This window comes from Triticum aestivum, chromosome 6D, assembly GCF_018294505.1.
Source record: "Triticum aestivum cultivar Chinese Spring chromosome 6D, IWGSC CS RefSeq v2.1, whole genome shotgun sequence".
NCBI classification, from domain to species: domain Eukaryota; kingdom Viridiplantae; phylum Streptophyta; class Magnoliopsida; order Poales; family Poaceae; genus Triticum; species Triticum aestivum.
Genome location: NC_057811.1, coordinates 26231738 through 26254532, shown reverse-complemented (window position 1 = coordinate 26254532; position 22795 = coordinate 26231738). Strand labels below are relative to the sequence as shown.

Below are 22795 nucleotides of genomic sequence, written 5' to 3'. Positions count from 1 at the left end.
GCCCTCGAACTTTGTACTTTTCCTCCTGGAGCCACTTCTCGTACATGGCGATGGTCTTCTCCAACGTCCCACACTTGTTGGTGTAGTACACCATATCCAGTGTGGTGGATCTCTGTTGTCTGGCAACCGCTCATGGCAGTCCCTGTAACATCTTCCAGCAGCCAAAGAAGCCGGATGAGGTAGGCGGTGCCCGTTGCTTGAAGGACATATTCGGTCCCGACCATCGGCGCCCTTCCAACGCGGTTCACCAAATTACGCGCAAATGTTTATCATGAAATTCAATAATGAATGTCCAAGTGTATTGTATTGGAACTAGTCACAGATATGTGTATACTCACAGTGACGCCATCGACTGAGGTTGGTATATATGATGTGATATGTCTTGTAGTATGCTTAACTTGTTGCCAACGTGTTGCTAGTATGGTGTCTATTGTCTGTACAATATAATGGCAGGCCTACACTTGGCTGCAGAAACACGTTATATTGCAGAGATTTGTATATACGATGTTTTCTTTTTCATATTGTGCTCGCTAGAACCAGCACCGGTGGTTCTTGGTTGCTCTGGAATTAACTCCTGTCAGTAAGTCTATTAACTCCTGTCAGTTAGACCATCATTCATGCAGCGGCCTTGAAAAAATGAAAAGCACCACATGCTGCTGGACAGTCGAGAGGCACAAACACAATGACTCATGTTTGTGTTACAGTCTGTTCCACTTTCTCCAAAACTACGATTCGCAATAGCCCAGGCATAGTAAGATTATGTTTGTTTTCCCCGATTCTATTACACCAAGCAGAGTAATCAGTTTAGACATCTCAATGGATTCGAGTTGCAAATTATAAGAGTTCACACGATAGAAAGACAGCTATGAGTTTTTCAAGCCTTGCATTCCTGAATGCTCACGGGATGGTACATCCATCTGACATCCCAAAGTTCCTCGCCTCGCCGCCTCTGGAAACTCAATGGTTGGCTGGTACATCCATCAGCGGCCCAAAAGCTCCTCCCAACTCTTGAAACCGAATCCTGTACAAGTATATGTAAGAAAAAAAGATACGTCAGAAGGGGAATCATGTGAAGAAAGAAGTTTGCTCTGTTCCTTGACAAGAAGGCTTGCACATGAACCTGAATTATAGCGAATGGGAGGTATTTTTCACCACCGTGCACCTAGTATGACTATTTCACTTATTATAATATGCTAACATGAAGTCCACCCATGTTTCATAGCAGCACCCAAGGCCACCCATGTTTGCTTATATCATCCATTCGCATGGGAGTTAATTAGTTGACATGCCTCACTGTATAATACTACCCAACAAAATAGATAATGATCGTGTTTTGTAACCCCATTGTATGAAGGCTTCCTATACAACTAAACTGTATTATAACCAAGATGAGAGTCACAAGTTAACTTACACTTTCTCCAACTATCCCTTGGTCCTTTGGATAGTAATTTCAATGCCAAATGTACTCAAAAAATTCAGAACTTTGCAAACTCTGCCATCAACCTCTTCACATTTCACTTTGATAATCTTCAGGTGTCCTGAAATAGCCGCTGGTTTCTCCATCAAACCAGGATTTTCTTCCACTTCCACTGAACATGTAGGTTCTTCTTGCTGTAGCAAACAAAAAATATTTCACCAACATCCATCAATCATGCATGAAAAGAAAACTTAACGCTGCATCAACTCTGCTACTGTCCATTTATAAAACATATACCTTACTGAATTGAAGTGTCAGATTCTCAAGAACCGGCGAATGTTCAAGCATACAAACTAGTGCACGGAAATCAGGTTCCACACTCCACTCGTTCAGCAACAATGTCTTTAACTTACTAAATGTAGGGCACCATCTCAAATCCCTTCTGAAAATAAACTGAACAAAGTGCAAAGCAGTTACAGTTAAGGATCTAGTTTTAAAGTCCACAGTGAACTAGTACTGAAAGTGCATTGGACCTTTGGATAAACATTAAAAATTCATACCGACAGGAAGCATATAAGCAATTTCAGTATGTCATAATTAGCAACTCTCTCAGCATTTACAAAGAAATGTTGATATATCATTTGGAAATTCACATCATGAACATGCGGAGTTAATGGATATATATTCTCAATATCACAAGACTATCTCAACTAGAATCGGTTCAGATCTCAAAGTGCAGTCGCATAAACATATATAGAATTTCTAACATGTACAGAATGAAGCATAAGAGCTCATCTGGTGGCAATACATGTGGCTACACTATTTTCGTCATGAACTGATATGCAAAGATGGATAGAGACCCCGACAGAGACTACTGTAGAGATCAGAACAGTCATGCATTTAAATCAAGATGGAAATATGTGTGAATTTACCATTCCCGGATGAGCTATCAACTCCAAGTTTTTAGCACGAGACAGACCTCCAAGAAGTACGCAACCACCCTTGAGGCCATCATTACCACAGCAATCTAGACATGTACCACAACACTCTCCAGCAGAAAAACCTTTACGACAGTAATCAACCGACCAGACTTCAACACTGACAACTGCGGTTTCTAATGACAACATGCTTTCGAGAAATGGGGTTCTACCTCCATATGATTTGAGTTCCAGAGAAACAAGATTTGGGACAGAAATACTAATCCGGACATCACCCTTGAAATAACAATCCTTGATGCTCAGATGTTTTACAGACTGGGACAGGATGCTACTAGCATCAAAGTCACATTCTTTTATCTTTAGATCCTCCAGTGTTGAACAGCTTGAAAGATTTAGGAAGTTGCTCTTCAACCTCGCTTCAGAAATCTCTAATCTTCTTAAATACTGGGAGACCAGAGGAGGGCCATCCAAATAGCCGGGCCCGTACACCGGCAAAGGGAACTTGACAGTGAGGACCTGAGTTTGGCATGACAAAGCATGATGGATCCATGTTGATATCCAAGTAAGGTCGCCTTCAACCTGATAATCATACTTGATCTCGACCTCATCCAGAGTCGAGCCAGGGTCTCGGAGGAGCAGCAGGCAGCTCACAAACTTGGTAAGGAAAACGCCGCCGGTGCTCGTCCCCCACCTCCCCATTTCGTTGATGCGAAGACGGCGCATGGATTTCCAAAGGTAGCGCCAGCGCTTGGCGAGCAGGCTGGTGTGCACTGCCTCATCCGCCCGCAGGAAGCCAAGGACATGGTGCAGGACGTCGTCCGGCAGGGCGCTGATCCTGTCCTCGTTGCAGGACTTTGACGATTTCTCTGCCCTGCTTGTGTGAGGCATTCCGTCGAACAGGTGGTGCGCGCTGGAAGCTGCGGGAACACGAGGGAAACAATCTCAGGGACGGGAGGTAGCAGGGACGACAAAGATCAAAATCACAGATTTGAAAGCTCACCTCTCAGTCCTTAGGTCGATTCGTCGGCGCGGCGGTGGCCGGTGGCCGGTGGCGGCGGTGAGATTGCCAGACGAACGCCACCCTTGCTCCCTCTCGACCAAACAGAGCTGAGCGACGGCGGCGGAGGAGATCAGCACATCGCAGCCATCGGTCCCTGATTCACTCTTGCCCTGAAACCCTAACCCTAGGAAATGCGGCTGCTTCTATTAGATTGATTCCGCACAGCACAGGCTAGTGTACAGTTTCGCTGCTTGTTTTCGGTCAGCTCATCTGCCCAATTTTCCGGTCAGAACAGAGCCCGCATACTCGCCTGGTCCGCAAAAAAATTTGCCGCGGCCCGCAAACCGCACGCCCCGACCGCTATATCTATGGTTTCGCTGCTTGTTTGCGGGTCGAAACCCTATCCCCCACCGCCGCCGAGCCACACGATTCCCCACCCCTTCTCCACATTTCTCGCCGCCGGCGACCACCTCCGCGCCTCCAGCCGCCATGTGGGGCCGGATGTGGAGCTCCGGACGCGACTCCGGCAGCAGATCCGGCGGCGGATGCGACCCGGAGCGCGAGCGACGCATCCGGTTGGACGGCGCGAGGAAGCGCGGGGCCCGGAAGTGGACCAACCGCGGCATGTCGCCGCCGGCGAGCTTCCAGCGGAGCGAGACGGAGGACTACGACCGTCGGCGCGCGTCCTTCTCCTCCGCGAGATCTTCGTACGCCGGGAGCTCATCCTCCTCCGGCGCGGGCCTTCTCCCCGTGAAGAGGGAGTGGTCGGAGGAAGAGGAGGAGCCGGACGAGTTCGACTTCGTCCTCGTCAAGGAGGAGCCCGAGGAGCCCGCTCCGCTCGGCCGCCGCGGAGTCATCGGGCCGGAAGACTATGTAGCCGACGTCGACGCCGTTGCGGCCGCCATCGCTGAGCGGAGCGTGCGCGAGGAGACGGAGCGCCGGCGCCACACCGAAGAGCTCGAAACCCTCCAGTGGCGGGAGGCGGTCAACGCCAACCTCGCCGCCAAGGAGAAGGAGGATGAGTGGCGCCGCATCCGTGAGGAGCAGAGGGCGAAGTACGTCGACCTCTGCAGCTCCCGCGAGGAGGATTGAGCGTCCTTCTCCTCCACGGCGACGTCCATGTGCCGCGACCTCGTCGCCGTCAGATCCGACCCCCCTCTAGTACTAGTTAACGTAGTATGTAGTATGAAGTATGCTTGTAGTTTGTTGATCATGTAAAATCTATGTAGTATGTGATGAACTATGTTTGTGCAATTTCTCCCGCGAAAGTGTTTTTTCAAATTATGCAGGTTTAGCTACGGTTTCTGTTTGGCCGCGCTAGTTTTCGACCCGCAAACGTGTTTACGGGTCAAGTTTTTGTTGGGTCTGCTAGAGTTGCTCTTAAACACCTCAACGGATGGACTGTAAAAAAGCCAGACCCATCAAATGCTTCAAACCCCCGTACTGACGAGTGCCCCTTATACTCAGCTCAAATCTAGGACAGATATAGAATGGCTCGGGAACGTCCGGACGCGTCCGCCGCGTTGGATTGGCGTCCGGGTCCCACAGGAAATCACTTGGAAACCCAATGGTGTGAGGGTTGTATCCTTTGGGGTGTGAACACCGTGTGGCGTCGCTTTGGCTCGCCGCCAGAGGATCAAAGTCTGGCTATTTAAGCCAGATGGCGAGCCCCGCCATAGCCACATCCACTTTCTCCCTCTCCATGACGCCAGCCCGAGCTGCATCCACTTCTCATCCTATCCGCTTGCCGTCCGTGACAGCCATGGCCCGGCAAAAGGTGACCACCTACGCTATGTTGACGCCGGAGCGGCGCCTCCAGCTACTCAAGGAGATCCGGGCTAGGCACGAATCCCCTATCGCAGCCGGCCTACCTTTAGACTCGCCAGAGCCGGAGGAGAAGGAAAAGAAGGAGGGGGCGAGAGCCGGAGACGGAGCAGGATCGCCAGCCCATGGAGGAAGCAAATTTGAAGGAGGAGGAGGCGGAGTCGGAGAAGGAGGCGGCGGAGCCGGCTGTGGGCTTCACCGTGTAGGACTCCATGGTGGAGTACGAGGTTGCCCAAGCAGAGGAGGTGGCCGAGCAGACCGCCATCCTACATTCCATCCAGTCGGAAGCCTCGATGGAGGCCAACCGACGCTTCCGCCGATGGCAAAGGACGGAGATCGACGAACTCTTAGCCTCTAGTGAGTCCGGCGACAAGCTGGAGTTGCGCAGGCGACCATCTACCCGGAGCCCGGCATGGAGTTCGTGGACATCTTCGACGATACGTAGTACATAATTTTTTATTTTGCATGGTTTGTATGAATTTGAGGTATCAACTATGAGGTACTTGGATGCATTAGACGGACTTTGAGATGTGACCGGCCGGTCACTGCCCGCAGACGCGTCCACAGATTTTGAGATGTGACCGGTCACTGCCTGCTAGCCCTGGCCATGGGTAGCCTGGCATGAACGGCCCGGCCCGACGCTGCTCTCGGGCCGGGCTTGGGCCTAGATTTTGAGCCTGAAGACTAGGACGGCCCGGGCCCGGGCCTGCTGTTTTTGCCATTTACTGAAGACGCCCGGCCCGAGGCCTGAGGCCCGGTGGTTTTTTTGCAGTGGCGGGCCGGGCTAGGGCCTGAAAAGTAGGCCCGACGGCGGGCCGGGCCGGGCTCAGGCCTGAGTTTTCTACCTCGGGCTTGGTCAGGCCCGGCCCGAAGCCCGGCCTGGCCCGGTGGATGGCCAGGTATACTGCCCGCAGACGCGCCCACGTTTGAGGGCCCGAATTTGTTGTCTGCGGCCATAGATGCTCTGAGGTGCGGATGAGTAACACTAGTAATCCACTGACCGGGCTTGAGGGCCCGAATTTGGTGTCCGCGAATGTAGATGCTCTGAGGTGCAGATAAGCCAACTCCAAACGTAGTGAGTCAAACGAACGCCGATTTTGTTCTTTTTCATCCGTTTGAGTCGGCTTGGCGGACGCTAGTGTCCGTTTATGGACATCGGGCCCTAGGCCAGCCCAGCGCAGACGAAAGATTTTGAAATTTTAAAATCTAAATAAATTTTTTTAAATAATACAATGGCCAACAGAAAATTCAGCTCAAATTAATTTAAACTTAAATATTAAATAAAAAAATTAAAGTAAAAACATGCGGCGGCGGGCGGTGGATCTAGGCATCGACGGCGGTGTCCTCCTCGATCAGGTCGACGATCACCGGCACCCGCGAACTATCAGACTGCAAACTAGAAGTCCCAGTTTGGCGAGTCTGCCACATAGTCTGGGTGGCGCCGGAGGGCGTGAGTTCTACACAACAGCGACAGATCTCCACCGCCCGCGCATAGTCTAACTGCGGCACCGCCGACACCGAAACCCTATCGTGGTTGAGGTGCCAGCTGTGCGGCAGGTTCACCTTCAGCCATGGCACCGGCACATGGTGCTCCAAAAAATGTACTTCGTCTGGAAAAGCCCGTCACCCGGATGGGGGAACAACTCCACTCGTATTTTTTTTTTTTAGAAAACTCAACTCGCATCAGATGTTTTTCCTTCTTCTTTTTTACATAAAACGAGTTTATTCCTCGTGTGATGGACATATTGTTTACAATTTGGGGAAGGATAAAGTCTGGGATATTAGAATCCCAAAAATCAGGTAAGCTAGACCTAAAAGAATGTTTAGCTAAAAAGTCAGTAGCCTGATTCATTCCGCTAGTACCGCCACATCAGGCCCCAAATAAGCATCTGAATGCGTAATTGCTTCCACCGCAAGATCCTAAGTGGTCATGTAGAGTTCAGCAAGAGAACGTCTGATTATCCAAGGGACAGTGTCTGCTGCAATGTTCCTACTAGCTGATGCGTTAGCAAGTGTGAGATTGTCAATGAGGAACGTCGGCTCTCTAATCTGCAAGATGTGCGTCACTTCTGAAGCAAGATGCGTTAGCAAGTAGAGAAGGAGCTTCCGCCTGTAAAGGTGAACTAGTGACCTGGGTGGAGGCTTGGATTTGAATTTATATGCTGAAAGCATAAGTGCTTTCTGGGTGATTTTGGTAATTAATGTCAACATATCTTTTGTTGGACTAATACTTCTACCTAGTATGTTTCAGATAAGTTCAACAATGGAGTGGCATGGACTAGAGGATGTGGAACCCCTTCAAAAGGCTGAAGACAAAGGATTGGCTCAAGCTCAAAGCTCAGGACTCTACACTTTCTATTTTAGTGGTCCAAGATCACATTGACTCCATACGAAAGCCAATACTATTAAGATGGGATGAGGTGTTGCTTAATGGCCTGCTTGCTCAAAGTGCTTAGTGATATGCTCCAAAGCCCTCAACCACTTTCTCACATCCACATATGTCCTAAACCAAAAGTCAAACTCGGACCTACCGAAACTTTCTATCCGGCGCTACCGAGTCCAATTGACATAGCCACTGCCAGAAACCCTAATCAATTTGGTCTCACCGATGGGATCTCGGTCTCACCGAGCTGGGCTTGCAAACTCTTTGTTGCCTATTGCAATATTTCGGTCCCACCGAGATATGCAATCGGCCCCACCGAGTTTGCTTGGCCAACTCTCTGTTTTGCTTATTACCCAAATCGGTCCCACCAAGTTTGAGTAATCGGTCAAACGGAGATGAGGATTTACCCTAACCCTAGCACATCGGTTCCACCGATTTGATCCATTCGGTCCCACCGAAATGCCTAACGGTCACATTATGAACCAAATCGATCTGACCGAGTTCTCTGAATCGGTCTCATCGAGTTTGGTGATTTGTGTGTAACGGTTGGATTTTGTGTGGAGGCTATATATATACCCCTCCACCCACTCTTCATTCGTGGAGAGAGCCATCAGAACATGCCTACACTTCCAACACATATTTTCTGTGAGAGAACCACCTACACTTGTGTTGAGGTCAAGATATCCCATTCCAACCACATAAATCTTGATCTCTAGCCTTCCCAAGTTGCTTTCCACTCAAATCATCTTTCCACCAAATCATATCCTATGAGAGAGAGTTGAGTGTTGGGGAGACTATCATTTGAAGCACAAGAGCAAGGAGTTCATCATCAACACACCATTTGTTACTTCTTGGAGAGTGGTGTCTCCTAGATTGGCTAGGTGTCACTTGGGAGCCTCCGTCAAGATTGTGGAGTTGAACCAAGGAGTTTGTAAGGGCAAGGAGATCGCCTACTTCGTGAAGATCTACCCTAGTGAGGCAAGTCCTTTGTGGGCGACGACCATGGTGGGATAGACAAGGTTGCTTCTTCGTGGACCCTTCGTGGATGGAGCCCTCCGTGGACTCACGCAACCCTTACCCTTCGTGGGTTGAAGTCTCCATCAACGTGGATGTACGATAGCACCACCTATCGGAACCACCGATAAAAAATCTCCGTGTCTCCAAATTGCGTTTGCACACTCCAATCCCTTCCCTTTACATTCTTGCAACTTGCATGCTTTACTTTCCGCTGCTCATATACTCTTTTTCATGCTTGCTTGGTATGTATTGTGAATTCTTAAACTTGTGCTAAAACTCCACATCAACCTAAAGAATTAGAAACTGCAACTTTTCTTGATTAGAGTTTATTCACCCCCCCTCTAGACACCTCTTCTCGATCCTTTCATATGCTCCTCTAATTCTGAAAGAAAGAAATGAATACACCAATGCTTGTACCAACAGATCCAACCGGCATAGCATTTGAAAGTCGCATCTTAAAAGATTTGAGGCCCTCAAATAAGCAGATTCGTTCTAATGGTACAACCCTATTGCGGCAAAATACTAGAAATTTGATTCTCTTGCCGCTGTGAATTAGAGCTTGTTTTATGAGGAGAAATGGAATGCATTAAACTACAATCAACAAGGGAAGCAACATCATGAAAGATTTGACGAGTAGAAAATTTCCTAGCAAAAAGACAAATCATTCCTAGATTTCCAAATGCACCAGGGAACATTAAAAATATTAGGAATATATGCACATGGATGGTTCATATTAAGCAACACTTGGATCATATTCTGCATAGATTGTTGACCTTCAATAAGAAAATCACTCCTAAGATACCATAGATTGTTATCAAAAACTTGGTGTATGCTATTGTTCAAGGTTTTTGTTTAGCTGGATATTTCTCGTCTTAATTATGCTATTCTTTCTTTGATTCCTAAAGTGAAGGGGGATGATACCATTTGTTAGTTTAGACCGATTGCCCTTATTAATAGTCTTGCTAAGTTTCCTTCCAAAGGCTTCCCCTCTCGCCTATCGTCCTCGGTGGCTCACCGTGTTATTGCCCAGACACAATCTACTTTTATCAAGGGTAGGTTTATTCTGGATGGTATTGTAAGCTTACATGAGATCGTCCGCAATCTGCATTTGAAAACAAAAATGCTATCATTTTGAAAATTGACCTCGAGAAAGCCTTCGATTGTGTTTGTTGGTCCTTTCTCATAGGCGTTCTGATTTCCAGGGGCTTTGATGGAGCTTATGTTCATCATATTATGCAATTAGTGTCCGGTGGTCATACCGCGATGTTTGTCAACGGTGTTGTTAGCCCTTTTTTGCTAATGGTCTTGGCGTTAGGCAAGGGGACCCCATCTCATCTCTTATGTTCAATTTCGTGGATGATGCACTATCTTGCATCCTCGGTCACGCATCGGATGTTGGTCATATTTTCCATGTGGTTTCTGATCTCATCCCTTCTGGTGTTTCTCCCCTTCAATATGCTGACAATACAATTGTGCTGGTAGAAAACAATGACCTTTCTATTGCGAATCTTAAATTCTCTTTCTCTGCTTTGAATCCTTATCTATCCTTAAAATCAATCTTTCTAAAAGTGAAGCGTCTGTTCTTCGCTGCTCTGGGGATGAGGCTAAGCGAGTGTGTCACCTTCTTAATTACGAGTTTGGTTCCTTTCCTTTAAATATCTTGGATCCCAATTACCCCTTCCAAGCTTTTCATGAAAGTTTTTGCCCCAACCGTTTCTTAAAGTGGGCAATAGGGTTATGCCTTGGCGTGGGAGGTATAATACTAATGACGGTTTGGAAACTTTCTGTTTCGCTTATTACCCAAATCGGTCCCACCGAGTTTGAGTAATCGGTCAAACCGAGATGTGGATTTACCCTAACCTAGAACATCGGTTCCACCGATTTGATCCATTCGGTCCCACCGAAATGCCTAACGGTCACATTATGAACCAAATCGGTCTGACCGAGTTCTCTGAATCAGTCTCACCGAGTTTGGTGATTTGTGTGTAACGGTTGGATTTTGTGTGGAGGCTATATATATACCCCTCCACCCACTCTTCATTCGTGGAGAGAGCCATCAGAACATGCCTACACTTGCAACACATATTTTCTGAGAGAGAATCACCTACACTTGTGTTGAGGTCAAGATATCCCATTCCAACCACATAAATCTTGATCTCTAGCCTTCCCAAGTTGCTTTCCACTCAAATCATCTTTCCACCAAATCCTATCCTATGAGAGAGAGTTGAGTGTTGGGGAGACTATCATTTGAAGCACAAGAGCAAGGAGTTCATCATCAACACATAATTTGTTACTTCTTGGAGAGTGGTGTCTCCTAGATTGGCTAGGTGTCACTTGGGAGCCTCCGTCAAGATTGTGGAGTTGAACCAAGGAGTTTGTAAGGGCAAGGAGATCGCCTACTTCGTGAAGATCTACCCTAGTGAGGCAAGTCCTTCGTGGGCGACGGCCATGGTGGGATAGACAAGGTTGCTTCTCCGTGGACCCTTCGTGGGTGGAGCCCTCCTGGACTCGCGCAACCGTTACCCTTCCTGGGTTGAAGTCTCCATCAACGTGGATGTACGATAGCACCACCTATCGGAACCACGGATAAAAAATCTCTGTGTCTCCAAATTGCGTTTGCACACACCAATCCCTTCCCTTTACATTCTTGCAACTTGCATGCTTTACTTTCCGCTGCTCATATACTCTTTTTCATGTTTGCTTGGTATGTATTGTGAATGCTTAAACTTGTGCTAAAACTCCACATCAACCTAAAGAATTAAAAACTGCAACTTTCTTGATTAGAGTCTATTCACCCCCCCTCTAGACACCTCTTCTCGATCCTTTCAATTGGTATCAGAGCTTTGGTCTCCATTGCTTTGGTTTAAACACCTTTGGAGGAAGATGAATGTGTCTACATTGGGGAGTCTTAGACATAGGGTGCCTATTCTTGATGGAGAGTTTTTCTATGAGTGGAAAAATGAAATGCTTGAGATTTTCAATGAATATTATTTGAACAAGTACATTACTAGCCCTTGTGCATCTCATATTGATCCTTTGCATCCTACACCCGAAGAGGATCTTGACATGATTCACAATCTTAGAACTATCAATCTTATCATTAGAGGATTGCCCAAAAATTTGATTGCTAGTTTACCTACTCTTGATTGTGCCTATACTATATGGAGATCTCTTAAGGAACGATTTCCAAATTATTCCTTGAAAAGTTTAGACGAAATTCTTGATAAGTCTATTGCCTTGAGTAAGATGAATTCTAGTGATCCTAGCTTTGGTGATTGTCTATTTGAGCTTACCAATCTCATGCGTGCCAAAGGAGATGTTGGAATCATTAGCAATATCATTTCCGAAGCTATTTGAATTCATAAAGATAACCATTATAATGATCATTTATCTAATGAATTACCCTCTCTAGGAATTGATCAATCACAAGACGATGTTGAACATGGATATTATGATGAGGATGATGATAGTGGCTGTGATCTTGATGATGCAATAAGACACTTTGGTCTTATGGCAAATCTTCGCGGCTACATGGCTGGAGGAAAGGAATGGGTCCTTGATAGTGGATGTACTGATCATATGACCGGAGACAAAGATATGTTTCGTGAGCTTGCTGAAAACGACGGCCCTCGAAAGTATGTCACCTTTGGTGGTAACTCAAAGGGTAAGGTGGTTGGCCTAGGTAAGGTGGCCATCTCACATGATAGCTCCATACAAAATGTCATGCTCGTTGAATCTCTTGGGTACAATTTACTTTCAGTATCTAGACTTGCTGATTTCGGTTTCAATGTCTTATTTACTGAAGTAGATTGCCATGTGTTTCGTAGAGACAATCATAAAATGGTATTTACCGGTATACGTAGAGGTGATCTTTACATTGTTGACTTCACTAAAAAGGCTCAACTTAGAACTTGCTTAATTGTGAAATCTTCTAAAGGTTGGTTGTGGCATAGAAGGCTAGGTCACGTGGGCATGCGAAATCTTGATAAGCTTATTAAAGGTGATCATATCCTTGGAGTAAAATATGTTATATTTGACAAAGATAGACTTTGTAGTGCTTGTCAAGCAGGAAAACAAGTTGGAGGGAGTCATCGCATGAAGAACATCATGACCACGAGAAGACCACTCGAGCTACTTCACATGGATCTCTTTGGTCCCAATGCCTACAAGAGTCTCGGTGGTAACTCATTTGGTCTAGTCATAGTTGATGATTATTCAAGATTTACGTGGGTGTTCTTTCTTGATGACAAATCGCAGGTCCAAAAGATCTTCAAAAACTTCGCTAAGAAGGCTCAAAATCAATTTGACGTAAAGATCAAGAAGGTTCGAAGCGACAACGGAACGGAGTTCAAGAACGCAAATGTGAATACCTTTCTTGACGAAGAAGGGATTTCACACGAGTTCTCGGCTACGTACACGCCTCAACAAAATGGAGTTGTTGAGAGAAAGAACCGGACTCTTATTGAGATGGCAAGAACGATGCTTGATGAGTACAAGACTCCAAAACACTTTTGGGCGGAAGCGGTTGAGACAGCTTATCATGCAACAAATCGCTTGTATCTTCACAAGCTACTTGGCAAGACGGCATACGAGCTCCTCACCGGTAACAAACCCCAAGTTGGATACTTTCGAGTATTTGGCTCAAAGTGCTACATTCTTGATAAGCATCGTCGTTCTAAATTTGCTCCTAAATCTCATGAAGGTTTCCTACTTGGTTATGGCTCAAACTCTCACACTTACCGTGTCTACAACAATTTCACCGAAAGGTTGAAGAGATGGTAGATGTGAAGTTTGATGAATCTAACGGCTCGCAAGTAGAACAATTGCCAATTGATGTAGGAGACAAAGACCCTTCAGAAGCAATCCAAGACTTGTCTATTGGCAAGATTCGTCCAATGGAGGTGAAGGAGAATACCTCGTCCGTCCAAGTGGAAGCTTCTACCTCACGACAAGGTGAACCAAGAATTGATACGGGAGCATCCACAAGTGGGACACACCAAGACAAAGAAAACAAGGAAGTACACCAAGATGAACATCAACAACCTCCTTCTCCACCATGACAAGAGAATGACAACGTCAACAATGAAGAAGACCAAGAACAAGAACAAGATGAAGAAGATGTTCCACCCCGAGCCAAGCCAAAGCTCCCACGAGTTCGAGCAAGAATCGCCAAAGACCATCCCATCGAGCAAATCTACAATGATATCCAAACCGGGAGAATCACTCGCTCTAAAACTCGTTTGGCTAACTTTTGTGAACATTATTCATTCATCTCTAGCATTGAACCTATGAAGGTTGAAGAAGCATTGGAAGATCCGGGTTGGATAAACGCTATGCATGAAGAGTTACACAACTTTGAGAGAAACCAAGTGTGGACATTGGTCGAGAAGCCTGACAACAACCACAACATCATTGGTAGCAAATGGGTGTTTCGCCACAAGCAAGATGAAGATGGTCAAGTCGTCCACAACAAAGCATGCCTAGTCATCCAAGGCTACACTCAAGTCGAAGGTATGGACTATGGTGAGACATATGCTCGCGTTGCTAGACTTGAGTCCATTCGCATCTTACTTGCTTATGCTAATCACCATGATATCACCTTGTACCAAATGGACATTAAAAGTGCTTTTCTAAATGGTAAAATAGAGGAGGAAGTTTATTTTAAGCAACCTCCCGGCTTTGTCAATCCTAAGAAACCTAATCATGTTTACAAACTTCACAAAGCCCTTTATGGTCTTAAACAAGCTCCTAGAGCGTGGTATAAATGCTTGACCAAGTTCCTCATTGAAAAAGGCTTTGAAATTGGAAAAATAGATTCTACTCTTTTTACTAAAAGGGTTAATGGAGAACTATTTGTGTGCCAAATTTATGTTGATGATATTATATTTGGTTCGACTAACCCTCATTTTTGTGAGAAGTTTGGAAAGCTAATGTCGGAGAAGTTTGAGATGTCTATGATGAGTGAACTCAAATTCTTTCTCGGTTTGCAAATCAAGCAAACTAAGGAAGGTACCTTTGTCTCTCAAACAAAGTACACCAAGGACTTATTCAAGAAGTTCAATATGCAAGAACGCAAAGGTATGTCTACACCCATGCCTACTAGTGGACATCTTGACTTGACTAAGGACGGTGAACCGGTTGATCAAAAGGTTTACCGCTCCATGATTGGTTCATTGTTATATCTATGTGCCAATCGCCCCGACATTATGCTAAGTGTGTGCATGTGTGCACGATATCAAGCGGCCCCTAAAGAGTGTCATCTTAAGGCTGTGAAAAGGATAGTGAGATACTTAATACACACACCAATTTTTGGCATTTGGTATCCTAAGAGGTCTTCTTTCGATCTTGTTGGTTACTCCGATTCAGACTATGCCGGAGACAAGGTTGATAGAAAGTCCACTTCGGGTACGTGTCAATTTCTTGGTAGATCTCTTGTGTCTTGGTCCTCCAAGAAACAAAACTCGGTATCCTTATCCACCGCCGAAGCGGAATACATTGCCGCTGGTTCATATTGTGCTCAATTACTTTGGATGACCCAAACTCTTAAAGATTATGGGATATATGTGAAACATGTTCCATTGCTTTGTGACAATGAAAGTGCTATCAAAATTGCTCACAATCCCGTGCAACATTCTCGAACTAAGCATATTGAAGTTCGTCATCATTTCATTCGAGATCATGTTGCCAAAGGGGACATTGATGTTAAGCATGTTCGCACCGATAAGCAATTGGCGGATATATTCACCAAACCGCTTGATGAGAAAGTCTTTTGCCGTTTGAGAGGAGAATTGAACATCATTGATGCTTCAAACTTGGAGTGGGAACTCCATTTGGATGCATGCAAGGCATGAGCCTTTGACTAATCCTTGATATTTCCTTCATGATGCTATCTATATGTCTTGGATATACTTGCACCCTTGCATGCAATCTAACCCTTGTAGGTACTTGGATGAATCTAAATCCATGAAATTGCAACTCACTCATATCTTGAGCAATTTCAACATCACCAAGTCTCTACACAATGGTGGTTGAAGACAAGGAAGCACGAAACCCTTCAAACATATCCTTTGATAAATTCTATATTAAATTCTATGATTGTCATTTTGGATACACAAGTGCTCTTCCTTGCAAGACTATTTGGATACACAAGTGCTCTTCCTTGCAAGACTAACCCTTGTAGGTAGATGAACTCAAATTCCAAGTGGTGCTCCAAATTCTTGATAAGCTACATCAACCTTGAGCAACCCACACAAGTTCAACTACATGATCAAGATCAACACCACCACCCAAGGTATGTTATTCCATCTTAGAGAAGCTTTACTCCAAGTCATGGGGCAAAGCAACTCAACAAGATGTGAATACATCAAGATGCTTAAACGAAAAATGGTAACCCCATTTTGAGCTTAAACGATGAGTATGACCTATGATCAAGTGCCCTCACTTGACTCCTAAGTCAATATACTCTAACATAGGTGACTTTGTCGCCGTCCAATTCTAGATGAAGTTCTCTTGTGTTTCTCCGTGCTCTTGCATTTGCCTCATGCATATTTATTTCCCCTTTCAAAAAAAACTTCATCTAGATTCTTTTTCTGTTTATTTTGTGTTCAGCTTGCTCTGCATCAAATTCATTGCAAATCTTTCAGCTAATTCCATGCAAATCCTTGTGAGATCTTAATTGCCTAGTGAGCTGAGGTGACAAGTGTTTTCCCCGTGATGAACTCGGTCACACCGGTTTGTTTTCTTCGGCCCAACCGAATTCTTTCGGTGCCACCGAAGCACACAACTCGGTGCTACCGATTTCTCTGCAGAAAAGACAGCTTGCCACATGTTCCTGCATTCTTTATGCTCCAGCTCCACTCAATGAATCTTGTCCTTTACCAGCATCACATTCGACTTGCTACTTTGCTTTGTGACTCAAGGACCAAACCCATTTGTAATAAAAATCCAGAAGAGCCCTTCTTGGAAATTGATGTCAAAGGGGGAGAGAGAGATCACATCAAAGCTTAAAGAGAGATCACATCAAAGGGGGAGAGAATACTCAGGGGGAGAGTGTAAGAAACCCCAGATGCTTGGTGTTCAAGAGGAGAGAAGTCACATGTCTTTAAGAGGGGAAAGACATGTTCATATTTGATTGTTTGCATCAGTTCTGTTTCTTTTCTTTGCTCTGATTTTCTGTTCCCTAGCTTCTCCCAATATCCCATGCAAGATTCAGGGGGAGCAAGACATCTAAGGGAAGGAAATCCTTGAATTCATTGCACATCTTTACCTTTGGGGACATGTCTATATCAAATAGAGTACTCAGTACTCACTCTCTACATGTCATCCCAGTCTTGGTACTCTTGTGGTTTCTTTTGTTTGCTCTGGCTAGTAGGTGTATCTGTGTTATCTAACCTTGTTTACTCAGGTTCATTTCTTCCTAAGCCAACTCAAGACCACAAGGTAAGTATATGCATCACAGTCATGTGTATGAGGATCTCTTGCTGTTGTACATACTGTTTGCAAGAAGGACTCATGAGCATGAAGGTACATTTCCTATATTCACATCATTTGCTCTGATGCATATAGCCAAGATACATGTAACACATGGCTTACTCTGTCATGCTTATGCATTCACATGCTCATATGTTCCATATTTATATGATTGCATACATATAGGGGGAGCCTATGCATGTTATATGTCTTTCCAAAGATTTACTTATTGTTCTCTATATCTTTATCTAAAGCTTTGATGTATGTTGTCATCAATTACCAAAAAGGGGGAGATTGAAAGCACAAGTGCTCCCTGGGTGATTTTGGTAATTAATGTCAACATATCTCTTGTTGGACTAATACTTCTACCTAGTATGTTTCAGATAAGTTCAATAATGGAGTGACATGGACTAGAGGATGTGGAACCCCTTCAAAAGGCTGAAGACAAAGGATTGGCTCAAGCTCAAAGCTCAGGACTCTACACTTTCTATTTTAGTGGTCCAAGATCACATTGAGTCCATAGGAAAGCCAATACTATTAAGAGGGGATGAGGTGTTGCTTAATGGCCTGCTTGCTCAAAGTGCTTAGTGATATGCTCCAAAGCCCTCAACCACTTTCTCATATCCACATATGTCCTAAACCAAAAGCCAAACTCGGACCTACCAAAACTTTCTATCCGGCGCCACCGAGTTCAATTGACATAGCCACTGCCAGAAACCCTAATCAATTCGGTCTCACCGATGGGATCTCGGTCTCACCGAGATGGGCTTGCAAACTCTTTGTTGCCTATTGCAATATTTCGGTCCCACCGAGATATGCAATCGGCCCCACCGAGTTTGCTTGGCCAACTCTCTGTTTCGCTTATTACCCAAATCGGTCCCATCGAGTTTGAGTAATCGGTCAAACCGAGATGAGGATTTACCCTAACCCTAGCACATCGGTTCCACCGATTTGATCCATTCGGTCCCACCGAAATGCCTAACGGTCACATTATGAACCAAATCGGTCTGACCGAGTTCTCTGAATCGGTCTCACCGAGTTTGGTGATTTGTGTGTAACGATTGGATTTTGTGTGGAGGCTATATATACCCCTTCACCCACTCTTCACTACTAGGAAAAGGGCTATAGATGGAATGGCCACTAATGGCGCACCAGACATGTGGTGCGCCATTGCTATGTAGCAGTGGCGCACCGTGTGCTGGTGCGCCATTAGTGTGAAATACACTAATGGCACACCAGACACACGGTGCGCCATTAGTAACAAATTTTATTTTATTTTTATTTTGCCAGACATACTAATGGCGCACCAGGACATAGTGCGCCATTACTAGTTGTAACTAGTAATGGCGCACCAGCAACATAGTGCGCCACTAAAATATTTTTTTATTTTTTACTTTTTTGCAAAACTACTAATGGCGCACCTGGGGCAGTGCGCCATTACTAGTTTAAGCTAGTAATGGCACACTGCTCCCCCGTGCGCCATTAGTGTTTTTTTGCAAAACTACTAATGGCGCACCACTAGCAGATGCGCCATTAGTAACCAGGGTTACTAATGGCGCATTATGTGGTGGTGCGCCATTAGTAACCTGGGACGAGCTAGATATTTTGGACAGCCACACCTACCCACTCACTTTCCCCACTTCATTCTCTCCTCCCTCCTCCAAGCTTGTCTCGGCTGCCTCCTCCTCCTCACCTCATTTGCACCATAAATTCATCCAAATTACGTGGTTAAAGCCCCTTTTTTTGATAGGTAAGTAAGGGGGAAGCTATCTTTATGTTGTTCTCCCTCCAACAATGTGCACATGCACTTTTTATGTCCTAGCTAGATCTATGTATGTTTGTGGTGTTGCATATGTTTGTGGTGTTGCATATATGTTTGTGTTTGCAGGTACCGGTATTTGAAATGCGATAGTTGCCAATATTTTGCCGGAATGTTGATTCATTTCCGTTTCAGCGAGAATTTTGGCACTATGCATTCTTTTTGGTCCTATTTTTAGGGAAAGTCATGCCAAATTTTTTCTTGGTTCTAAAATATCGTTTTGCTCTACCCCGCAGGTGACCATGGTCCGCACGATGACCGAAGGCATCGTGAATAGGTTTTTGAGCTCCGCGAAGGCCGAGATGCTTGAAAAGAACGAGACGGAGATAAGATGTCCGTGTCGAAGATGCAAGCTGAAGAGCCTTATTGCGGACCCGGATTCCGGGCAGGTGCGGGACCACCTGCTCTTGCGTGGTTTCATGGATGGCTATCGGTGGCAAGGTGATGAAGATGACTATGAAGTCGTCCATGGGGGTCGGGCAAGAAATGAGGATGGGCAGCAAGACAACCACCGCGGCTCGGGCGGGCGAGAAGACGAAGAATCTCCAGGACATGATCACGACGGTGATGCTGTACACAGTCATCATGTAGAAGATGCCGGACATGATGATGAGGAAGATGCGGGAGCAGACGAAGGGCATGATCATGAAGATGAAGATGCCGGCGGAGCAGACGATGATGGACCATCGATGGGCTGGGTGCAGGACCCTCATATTCAAGAGCTGCTTCTCAAGCAGACGGATAATGCAAGAGCTGCCGCCCGAGAGAAAGCCAAGCTGGATCAACTGGAGATAGACGCGGTTACTCCATTGTATGAAGGATGCAGGCCTGAGGATACCCGCCTGAAAGTAACGCTCATGGCTTTGGAGATGAAGGTAAAGCACAAAATGACCGACGCATGCTTCGACGAGAACATGTCATTCTGGCACGAACGTCTTCCCAAGGGGAACAAGTGCCCGACCAGTTTCGAGGAGGCGAAGAAAATCGTGTGTCCTCTGGATTTACCGCACGTGAAATACCATGTGTGCATGAACAATTGCATCATTTATCGGGACGAGCACGCGGAGTCTACCATATGTCCGGTGTGCGGCGTCACTCGATACAAGAAGAGGAAGAAAGCTCCTCGAAAAGTGGTGTGGTACTTTCCGATCACTCCTCGTCTGCAGTGGTATTTCGCGGACCCTAAGGTAGCAAAGCTCCTGCGTTGGCACGCGGATAGGGAGGAGAAGAAGCGAGAAGATGACGCAAATGATCCGGAGATAAATAAAAAAGACAAGATGCTGAGTCACCCTAAGGATGGGAGCCAGTGGCAAGCGTTGAACTTCGAACACCCAGAATTTGGGAACGATCCAAGGAACATCGTGCTGGGCGCGAGCACCGATGGAGTCAATCCGTTTGGCAGCCAGAGAAGCACACATAGCACCTGGCCTGTGTTTGTGTGGATGTACAACCTTCCCCCCTGGTTGTGCATGAAGAGGAAGTACATTCACATGAGTATGCTAATTGAAGGGCCGAAACAACCAGGGAATGACATCAATCTGTATCTGGGGCTGCTGGAAGAGGAGCTAGACACGCTGTGGAAAACGCCAGCCAATACGTGGGACGCCGCAGAGAAAGAATATTTCCCTATGAGAGCCGCACTGCTCACGACGGTGCACGACTATCTCGGTTTCGGATATCTCGCGAGGCAGGTGGTCCACGGATTTTCTGGATGTGTCAGGTGCATGGATGACACAACGTATCGCCAGCTAGATAGAGATCCCGGGTCTTCGAAAACCGTGTTCATGGGACATCGAAGGTGGCTTCGCGACGATGACCCGTGGAGGAAACGCAAGGATCTGTTCGATGGTGAAACAGAACCCCGAAGACGCCCGCGTACGAGGAGCGGCGAGGAAATAGACGAGTTGTTGAAAAATTGGAAAGATTGCCCACTGCCGGGAAAGAAGCAAAAGGCGCCAGAGCCGGGAAAGAAGCGAAAGGCGCCAGAGCCACTGCTGAAGGTATGGAAAACGAGGTCTGTTTTCTGGGACTTGCCGTACTGGAAGATCCACCGTGTGCCTCACAGCCTTGATGTCATGCATATCACGAAGAACGTGTGCGAGAGTCTGCTTGGTACCCTGCTCAACATGCCAGAGAGGACCAAAGATGGGCCGAAAGCAAGGGCAGACTTGAAATCAATGGGCATCAGGGAGGAGCTTCATGCTAATGATGATGATGATGATGAGGCGAAGCAGGACACGGAAAGTCGTCGCAAAGGCAAAAAGGCCAAGAAAACCGGAAATGACTTCCCTCCCACGTGCTTCACTCTAAGTCAGGAGGAGATCGATCAGTTTTTCACCTGCCTCGTAGGAGTAAAACTTCCTTACGGTTACGCGGGGAAGATAAGCAGATACCTAGACTCAGTGAAGCAGAAGTTCAGCGGGATGAAGTCTCACGACTGTCACATGCTGATGACGCAGATACTTCCAGTTGCAATCCGTGGGATCATGGACGCACACGTCCGTGAAACGCTATTTGGCCTATGCAACTTTTTCGACGTCATCTCTCGGAAGTCGGTTGGCATGAGGCAACTCAGAAGGCTACAGGAAGAGATCGTGGTGATACTATGCGAGCTTGAGATGTACTTCCCTCCCGCATTCTTCGACGTTATGGTGCATCTGCTAGTCCATATCGTGGAGGATATCATCCAACTCGGGCCGACGTTCCTGCACAGCATGATGCCGTTCGAAAGGATGAATGGTGTCATCAAAGGATACGTTCGCAACATGTCACGTCCAGAGGGAAGCATAGCCAGGGGCTTTCTGACCGAAGAGTGCATCTCCTACTGCACGAATTATCTAGGCATCGAGAACCCCGTTGGTCTGCCCGTCAACAGGCACCTTGGCAGGCTCGCTGGATGGGGTCACCGTGAGGGTCGCCGCGAAATGCATGTCGACTTCGATGGTCGACTCGCCGACTTTGAAAGAGCAAACCTAGTCGCGCTACAACACATAGACGTGGTCGATCCTTGGGTGGTAGAGCACAAAACGTTTATTGAGAAGACGTACAATGACCGAGGCCAACAGAGGACAGACGGAGATATAATCAAAGAGCACAACTCATGTTTCACGCGTTGGTTCAAGCAGAAGCTTCTGTCGTACCCTTTACATGAGGATTCTTCCGCGGAAGAACAACTCATATTCGCCTTGTCACAGGGCGCCGAGCACAACCTGATGACGTATGAGGCGTACGATATCAACGGCTACACATTCTACACCGAGGACAAGGACATGAAGAGCAATGGTTATCAGAACTCCGGGGTAACGATGGAATCCTACACCGGTAACAACAAGGATAGATACTACGGAAGGATCGAGGAGATCTGGGAGCTGAGCTACGCTGGAGAGAAGGTCCCGATGTTCCGTGTCAGATGGGCCAAGAGCGTCATAAAAGAAGACCGGTATTTCACCACCATGGTTATACCCGAAGCCAAATCCAAGACCGCAAGCGCGAACGTCACCGCGAAAAATGAGCCATGGGTACTGGCTTCCCAAGTGGACCAATGCTTCTTCATTACCGACCCATCAAAGCCCAGTCGTGTTGTCGTGAGGAGAGGCAAAAGGAAGATCATCGGAATGGATGGAGTCGCCAATGAGCAAGACTTCGACAAGTACGGCGACCCGAAGATGGAACATGACGACGACGATGAAGTATCAGCATACACCACAAGAAGAAGCAGGACCACCCTACCTAAAGGACGTCCGTTCAAGAGAAGAACTCCATTTACGAAAAATAAGGGCAAGAAGATTGTGAACAGATAGCTAGCTAAGATCGATTGTATTTAAATTGTAGCCTTCATTTCTCGATTGTATTTCATGAGCACTTTTTGAACTCATGAATGTTTTTAAATTTCATGGACACTCGATCTCGCACCATCTCCCCCGCTCCA

The 22795-nt window shown here is 46.3% G+C and overlaps 1 protein-coding gene across 1 annotated transcript; it reads right to left on the bottom strand.

Moving 5' to 3' along the window:
• Nucleotides 1-706: 706 nt before the first annotated feature.
• Nucleotides 707-3604, bottom strand: LOC123143217 (MEIOTIC F-BOX protein MOF). Its single transcript, XM_044562060.1, has 5 exons — nucleotides 3356-3604; nucleotides 2350-3272; nucleotides 1715-1870; nucleotides 1412-1611; nucleotides 707-1021 (listed from the first exon to the last, which is right to left on the bottom strand). Exons 2-4 carry the CDS (start codon nucleotides 3241-3243, stop codon nucleotides 1423-1425), a joined length of 1239 nt encoding a protein of 412 aa, XP_044417995.1. The 5' UTR covers nucleotides 3244-3272; nucleotides 3356-3604; the 3' UTR covers nucleotides 707-1021; nucleotides 1412-1422.
• Between the last annotated feature and the right edge of the window lie 19191 nt (nucleotides 3605-22795).